Source organism: Antrostomus carolinensis, unplaced genomic scaffold, assembly GCF_000700745.2.
Source record: "Antrostomus carolinensis isolate BGI_N321 unplaced genomic scaffold, ASM70074v2 scaffold7432, whole genome shotgun sequence".
In the NCBI taxonomy this organism is placed as follows: domain Eukaryota; kingdom Metazoa; phylum Chordata; class Aves; order Caprimulgiformes; family Caprimulgidae; genus Antrostomus; species Antrostomus carolinensis.
Genome location: NW_010300100.1, coordinates 6,305 through 14,756, shown reverse-complemented (window position 1 = coordinate 14,756; position 8,452 = coordinate 6,305). Strand labels below are relative to the sequence as shown.

Here is an 8,452-nt window from a genome sequence, read left to right as displayed (position 1 = left end):
AAGAGATGCAAACATGTTGATATTACTGAGTTCAAAGTAAGAGTGAAGTAGGTTGGCAGAGAAAACCAATACATCACAGAAAATTCCAAGCCATTAAGATTTAGACATACAGATGTTATAACGTGAATTAGTATTCTTTGTTTTCACTTACCCCACTTCTACAGACTATACCAGGTTAGCAAATGTGCTGAACAGACTGGGTCTCTCTCTCTTTCTGCAAAAGCATACAGCAGTCACTCCCTGGGCTTTTAACCAAGTCTGACATAGCTCATTACGATCCTCTTTCAGGGAGGCATTTTAGGGCATGGAAAACTCAAGTATGTAGTGAAAGAGCACTTGCAAACAGGGAAAGTGTTGCTGAGGGAAGGCTGACACTTTTGCTTTTGCAGTAATGTTGGTTTTTTCAGCAACTGAAAGAATATTTTTTCTTCCTCCTCTTCCAGTGATGCACTGGACCCACTGCATTTAATAACCACTGCGGGCATCACTTACATAGAACACATTCAGCATAACTCCTGCTAACATCAATACCTGCATTGTGAGGCCAAGAACTGACTGAAATCCAGAGTGTTTGTGACAATAATTATAACTGCTACATAGAAATATAACTACAAAGAGGAATGCAGCACATGATACAGTTTCACTCATGCTTTCAGAGCCACAGGCCAACCAACTTTCCCCTTTTGCTTCGAACATGCGCAGAACGATGCAATGAAACAGATGATTGTTACTGTCAGCTGATGACTAATGAGAAAGATTGAAAGCTTTTGACTTAAAGGAACAATTAAGGCAACAGCATTAGCTTTCTGGTTGTTCTTACCCGCTCCCTGTGAGAATCTGAAATGTATTGTGATGTCTAGTTTGAGATCTGAAATACAACCACTCTACTGGGTAACAACTGAATCAAACCGGGATATATTAGCTTCCTAACAGTGAGCTAAACACCTCATTAGAAAAGCTTCAAACCTCTCAGTGGGATTTTTCATTAACAGAGTAAAATCTTGGCACGATGCAGATTCCTGTAAAAAGATATTACATGCTGAGCATGCAATTAATTAAGGATCAATGGTATTACCATCATTCTTTTAAAAAAAACAGGCAGCAGAACATAAGCCAGCTTGAAAAGAGCCTGGCCACATGTAAGATGCAAACACGTACTGCAACAAAAATATGGCACTTTTGCTGGCTTCAGCAGCTCTGTCTTCTCTCCAGAACCTCTGTGGCTGGAAAAATAACCCTACCTTACAGGTGGCTTTGAGAACTCAGTTCTGCACATTTCAATCTCAGCTATAATTGTAATCTCTCACATTCACTGGTATTTGTGCAAATACAGTTAGAATTCGGGGGTATTCCTCTGTTCATCTCAAAGCCCATGTTCATTATCGTGATTTTTAATCAAATGAATTGATTCTCTTACATGCAAAATATTCTAAAGCTAAGCTCTCGGGCGCTGTGGGCTTTCACAACAAGCCCACTGCCATAAGAGTTTGCTGCTGCAAGCTATTGCCTGTGCTTGGAACACTTTGTTAGCTTGCAATAAAAACAATGGGGAAAACTTCAGGACTCAGAACGAGCCCATGACCCTTTTATTAATTTTGTACATTATTTTGTAAATGAAGTATTGCTTGTGAGTCTGACTTTGCTTGCCTAAATGCATGTGTTGAAAGAGCATGTGACAGAGTTAATGGTATTCTAACAAGCTTAAGGGAAAGTCATCCAATGCTAATTATTAAAATAAGAATAGAAGCATTAAAACTTGAAGTCTCCTCATGAAACACCCTTGCTACTATACAGGCAATTTAGTTTAGCATTATCTCCCTCAGTACTGTGCTAGCTGGCATTACATTATATACTTTGTGCTCTAACCACCAGCCAGATACACGTAAACCTTTTAACCCTGAGTAACTACTTGCCTCTCCTAAACTTAAAACAAGCAGTGTGTTGGGGTTTTTTTTACCTGTTTTCCATCAATTTCTGTCACTTCTTCCTGAATGACAATCAGCTGCAAATCAGAACTGGATGCCAAAGGCCACTCGTGAACCATGATGCGAACACTGACGGTTCCCAGGCGCTGCTGATCTGGTAAGTTATCCGAGTTTCCGTTCTCCACTGTTAACACACAGTGTCACAGTTTTCAATGAGAAACCCCCCAACCAGAAAGCAGCAAACAACCACGGGGCAAACAGAACAGTCACAACTCTGACACAGATGCCTTTTTGCACACGTAGAATCTGAATGGAAAAGTCATGACAACTACAGAAGACCACTAGCATCAAACCAGAGACACCTGAACAGTTGTACAGAACTCTGTACTATGCCCATGTCCTTAACGCTTCCGGTAACTGCTGTTATAAGCAGGAGTAATCTGGGCAACAGGTAGAACAGATGCCGTGATTTTTTACCAGTATATCACCAACTCAGACTCCGAGGAGGTCTCATGACGTAACAGAGCAGCCAACAGCAGCACTGTATGATCCCCAGGCTGAGGGAGCTTGCAAACAATGTTGCATCCCCGCCTTCGAGGGCTGCGTTTCAGCACTCTAAGCAGCGCTCTTTGGCTTCGCTATTGCTGTATTCTTATTCCAGTTGTCCAAAGGAGTTCATAAGAGTAACCCACAGCCCAGCCAGCCACCTGTGTAAACATCTTGATATGCACAACATTCCCCTTCCTCTCAATACAGAAACAAACAGCTCTTTTCCAAGCACACTGCATACACAACAAGATGAGTGTCAGTTCCCTCACTTGTTTTTCTCTGTCCCCCCTGTCCCATTCTCATATGAGACCACGATGCCTCAAATTCTCTTCCTACCCAAAAGTTTTCAGCTGTTTCAGCCACCTAATATTCCACAGGTACACAGAGAACTGACTTTCTACCCTCACTGTTCCTGCACAGAGTCAGTACCCTTTTCCCAACCCATGTCTCTGCTACAGGTGCGGGCAAGCTAGAACTGAAGTGCTGCAGAAGTGCAAGGGTGGAGGTGACAGATCTCTCCAGCATGCCAGACAGCAAGGCACATGAACTGAGACTGAACTGGTCCCTGTTTCTAAGCCACTAGTGCCATGTCACTTGCAGTGCTGAGCCTAAGAGCCAACCTGGGGAAATGTGGGACTAGTGTGTTCCAATTACACAGTACCAACTCAGTGTGTTCTCACTTTTATGCTATGAACTCTCTCCTCATAAAGCTATTCTGCTTATTCTAAATATAGAAAAATACTTTTTGGCATCATTTAGCAATATCTCTCATTGCTAAAATAAGTGGTAGAAGGAGAGAAAGAGGTTAGAGAGAAAGAGAAAGGTTCCCTATTGGTGTGAGCCAGAGCACTAACCTGGTTGCTGAATGTCTTCTGACTTACAGCAGCAAGCATCCATTAAAGGACCAAAGCCTGACAGATGCCAAGCAGCTGAAGCTCCCTGTGGTCCCAGCCTTTCATGTGTCAGGCTGCTCAGCCCTCACCACATTCAACAGGAGTGAAAGATACTCACGCTTCCAAAACTGACATTTGTGAGAACTTCAAGTAGGGATATAAGTGCCAGGCATGATCTGACAAGAATGTTAAGACAATAGCATTCAGGAGACTTGGTCTCTACTCCAGTACTCAAGAGCATGAATATTTGGCTCAAGTTTGGTTTTCACATACATTCAGGAGTATTTTTCCCCTCCGCTAACAGGTAACAAGTACCTGGATATACCTTCAGCATTTTACAAACATTACCTGAATCTATCGTCAAGGATTTAGTAAGTAAATAGTATAAACTTTACTTTACAGATAGAGACAGGCCCTGTGCTGAGGACTCAGACCAAAACACAGACAGAGGGAGTTCCAGGTTCCTAGCTCCCAGGTCAAATCAGTATTTTCCTCAGTGTTTCAGATTCACATTCATAACTGTAGTCACTGCGAGCTCTATAACTATGATCTGGGAAATCAATAGGAACTACAGTAGAGTGCTCAGTATCTCTCAGAATTAGTCAATAAAATCATATCTGTTTTCCTGGAGTCAATTATATTTCAGGTAAATGCCATTTTGCCATGTTTTTCTACCCTAGGATAGAAAAAATAGAAGCAATAAGAACATAACTGTCCCAGAAAGAGAGAAATTAATTACTGCTCTCCCTCTCCAGAGAAGAAATAGTGTCAAATTAATAATTGATCATGCTTGGGAAAGAAGGGTTCAAGAAACAAGGTCATGGCTCAGAGAAGCAATTTAGAAAAAGCATTAGTACTTTCTAAGTAAATGCCTGATTGTAAGGAGAAGATGATCTCAGAAGCCAAGCTAGAGACTCACTGCACCTGATCCATCAAGAGATCTTTCTGAATACAACAGAGGCTTAAATCAAGTGAGCATAATGGCCCTTGTTTAATTAATTATACAGTGTGCCCTGTGTAACTCAAAAAAAATCACAGTACTTTCTGGTCTTTCACAAAAGGTGTAGCATTGAATCAGTGCAAAAATTGCAGTTTCAAGATAATTTGAAGTCATTAACCACTGCAGGACACTAGCAAAACTGCTGTGTTTGTGCTCTATCTTATCCAGCAGAAACTTGTTTGCCCAATAAACACAGAAATGAGATAATTAAAAGATCTTCCTAACAATAATTCATACTTTTGTTATTGAGTCTCTTTTTGGATATATGCCAACCAAGTAGGGACACAGCCATTAGCAGGGTGGAGCTGCATCCTTCTGTTTACATTGTCTAGCTTGTAGTGCAAAACATTCTTTTGAAAAGATAGGCAGAGTCTGGATTTCAGATTAGACCATTTACATATAAGCATGTGAATGTGACTTGAGAATGAGGCAGTAAGATTTTTCTTTCCCCACCCACTTTGGTAGCCAGTTTATGCTACCTTGGGAAATTTTTTGCTTCTACAATGCTCAGGTTTGCAGAGTACAAGAACATGTAGTCATTGTAAGCTTTGGTTACCAGATAACAGGGAAGCCAAATAATCCAGGAGGAAAAAAAATAATAATAAAAAAGAATACTCACATATTACTGTTTGACATGTTATGTGGGCAACCCCGCTTTTCATAGGAAAATCATTTAGATATACTTGTCCATTAACATAGGTGATATTAAAAACAACCTGAAACAAAGACAGACAGAATGAGTGCATGGTTCCTGGCCCTGTGCTAGAATTCTGCTCACAATGTATTTGCACCCACATGCAGACTTTGTTTCACTGCATATTAATTCACCGAATAAAGAGAAAAACTGGACAAACCTGTCCATTGTGAAATTCTCCATTGGTCTTCAACATCATAACACTGACTCTGATTGTTTCCTGGAAAGCAACAGTGCAAAGAGATGTAAGTTTCTGAGGAAACACGTAAGACGCTGCAGGCCACAGGCAGCTTTCACACACTGATCTGACACCATAACAACGTACAGACCCCAGAGCACATTCCCAGGCTTTCTATCCAGCAGCTAAAAGAAAGAGGAATATGCTTACTTGTTTCATGTAAGGACTGGTTTGGGGTTTTTTCCCCTTTTTTAATAAGGAGGATCGATGAAAAAGAATGACAGCTGCATCCCCTTATGTATAAAGGTTTTTAAAAATAAAGATAAAATAATAGTAATCAAGCTAAATTCTCAGGAGAACTTGTTTCACATGGATATAATGGAAAAGAAATCGCTCATATTAGCTGAAAAATAATAGACAATACAAGGCAAAAAATCAGATTCTCTGGAAATGTTTTTTTTAAGTGCTCCATTTAGTCTTCCAGGCGAAGGAAAATTTAATACATGTTAGCCTATACTAAAGAAAACTCACTTTTGTCAGCAGTAATCCTGCTTCTTTTCTTTGGTTATCGTTCCCAAATTATGCCACAGGGGACACCTCCAAACTCACAGCTAATGGGGATTTGCTTCCTTCTTTCAAACACTAATTGCTGTAACTTATCGACTCACTCGTTCTGTCCTCTCATTTCACCCTTGGAATCTCAGGAGCTCTTCTGCAGATGGGACCTTAAATCTCCCAGGCCTGCCCCTGACAAAACCTACAGATGGAAGCCAGAAGCCAAACCTCTTTTGGACACAGCCAAAAGTACCGATTGCCACACGGCTTTCCCGAGTCACCTCTTCAAAAATCATGTTAAGCTCCCTATTTGCCTTTTGGGAGACTTAAAAGTATTCTAATCCATTTCATTTTCCTCTGGAAAACTTCTCCATACCTTCAGCATCTTCTTTAGCTCTCTGTTTGAGTCATGGTTTCACAACGAACAGCTAAAAAGGGAGTCAATAAAAAGTTGAACTTGCTCAGAATTTAAAATAAATAAAAATTTAAATACATAAAAAGGCTTTTGGTTTGGGAGTTTTATAAAATACTAAATTTTCAGCCAGGAAATACTTGAAATATACAGTACCTAGCATAACACAGTTCCAATTCATGAACAGAGAGCTTTTGAAGTGGGACTATAATGTTAAAAAGTCCTTAAAACGGGTGTTAATCAGTGTACACAGGTAGACAGGACTGCCAAAAACTAAAGAACAACATCCCAATCTGATTCATCAGAAATCTGGCATCATGAGAAGCATGGTTTAATACCTAATATGGATAACCTTTTGGTTGGAAATCACTCATCACTGATGCTTCAGATGCATTTGTCAAATCAGTAGGAAAACTCCCTGGCCACTGAGACCAAACAGAAATCTCTTGATGCCCCTTCTAGGAAAGAGGTGTTTATACTGACTTTTCTTCAAAACTTAAATCCTAGATATTCAAATTAAATGAAAATTACCAATTTACTTAGAGAACTGGAAGTCTATAATTGAAAATATAAACCAGATTAATAACATAATCGTAGGATGTAATCCATTCTGTCATCCTGTAATTTCCTCAAACTTATTTTCTTCTCCACCAAACTTTTATCTCTTTTAGCTCTAGCATTCAGAGCTGAGCATCTTTTATACCCTCAAACTGTTTAAGAGATTACCAAAACCTTGTGTCATTACTTCCTAGGTTTTTCTGTTTTCTGGGAATTCAAAGGGCACAAAAGATACATTTTCCAGGCAGTCTTAACAGTCCTTCAGTTTTTAAGCCTCAAATGAAATTTGAGTTCATTTACAGAAAGTATTTTGCAATCTTTTTTTCAACATCTACAAAGTGACTCACTGAGATTACATGAAAAAGGAAGTGACTGGTAGCCTGTCATTGCTGAAAGCAAAGAAAATTCCCTCTACTTTTTTTTTTTTTAATCAAATGGTTTATTTGAAAATGAAGGGAGTGGGGCAAGATAAGTATGATCAACAACTGAGCATTCAACGTACAAAGTGAGTTACAGATGTGATGATTAGTTTTCTTCAAAACAGCTGTCAGTTCTGTTGATGTAGTATCCACAAGCACCGTCATGAATTCCAGTACATACTTAAAATTTGCACTTGAAGAGCAAACTACATCTTTAAGAAATTAAAATATTTCAGTGGATCACTTCCGTGCTGGCAAAGTGACAAGAAATAGATCACAGCTCGCAGACAAGTAGGACAGCTCAGCCGCTCTGCCGCTAAGAGAGCGCAGATCTCCCTCACAGGTCATCCGTCCCTCTCATGTCCGCCAAGCCAGTGAGCCAATTTAGCTCATTAAATTGGCAGGAAAACTCTCCCTTTTTTTGCCAGACTATTCTTCTGTCAGTTGAACAAGCAAGGAAGAGCCAGACAAGCACAAGAGATGCAAGGCATAGCTGGGAGGAGGGAGCCAGGCTACTAGTTCCAAAAGCCACAAGCTGTTGGATTGGCTTTGCTGCACGGTCTGCCTGTCCTGGCAGCACCTCCTCAGGAGATGCCTGTCCTCACCATCATCGCAGGAGATGGTGGTGCATCTCCTGAATGACACAGGTTCATAAAGCTACTCAGTAACTCAGATTAATACTCCGCTACAGCAGCTACACCGTGACCCTTACAAGTTTGTGTTCACAAGGAACAGAGAACTCATTCTTGCCATTCTTGTGACCAGTCTGTTCACATCCGGATCCAATGAATTCTGCTGATCACTTCCCATATTCTGTACATCCATTCTCCTGAGTTGTCTTCTGTTCTTTTGCCTCTTCACTAAGCAGTCTCACCAGACTTGATGCCAGTCTTGCTAAGAAGCATTCCAAATAGATCTCAAAGTTTTGTTGCTAAAAAATAATTAGTTTTCAATTGTTCTTGCAAGGACCAGAGGAAGACCAACTTTTCCAGGGTTGGAATCAACTACATCGATGCCACTCCTGACAGACTTATTCTTAAAGCTCTCCAGTGATGTAGGAAAATTTCACACTCTCCTCAACTATTTAGTCTTGTACTCAGCTACCTTTAACATCAGAAGTTTTCCTAATGTCTAACCTGAAGCTTCCTTGCTGCAATTTATGAACAGGTCATTTATTACTCTTCACAATGTCTTCCCATGGAAAATAACAGTCTTCCACCTCAGTCTTCTTGATTTTATGCTAATACTCTCAGCTCACGTAATCCTTCC

General features: G+C 40.3%; 1 protein-coding gene across 1 annotated transcript in view; it reads right to left on the bottom strand.

The window, feature by feature from the left end:
• Window positions 1-7,794, bottom strand: part of GINM1 (glycosylated integral membrane protein 1) — a 12,420-nt gene extending 4,626 nt beyond the window's left edge. The window contains 5 exon segments of the mRNA XM_010163004.2: window positions 238-267; window positions 1,936-2,109; window positions 4,987-5,083; window positions 5,222-5,281; window positions 7,720-7,794. Of these exon segments, the coding sequence (XP_010161306.2) occupies window positions 238-267; window positions 1,936-2,109; window positions 4,987-5,083; window positions 5,222-5,281; window positions 7,720-7,794 (436 nt within the window).
• Between the last annotated feature and the right edge of the window lie 658 nt (window positions 7,795-8,452).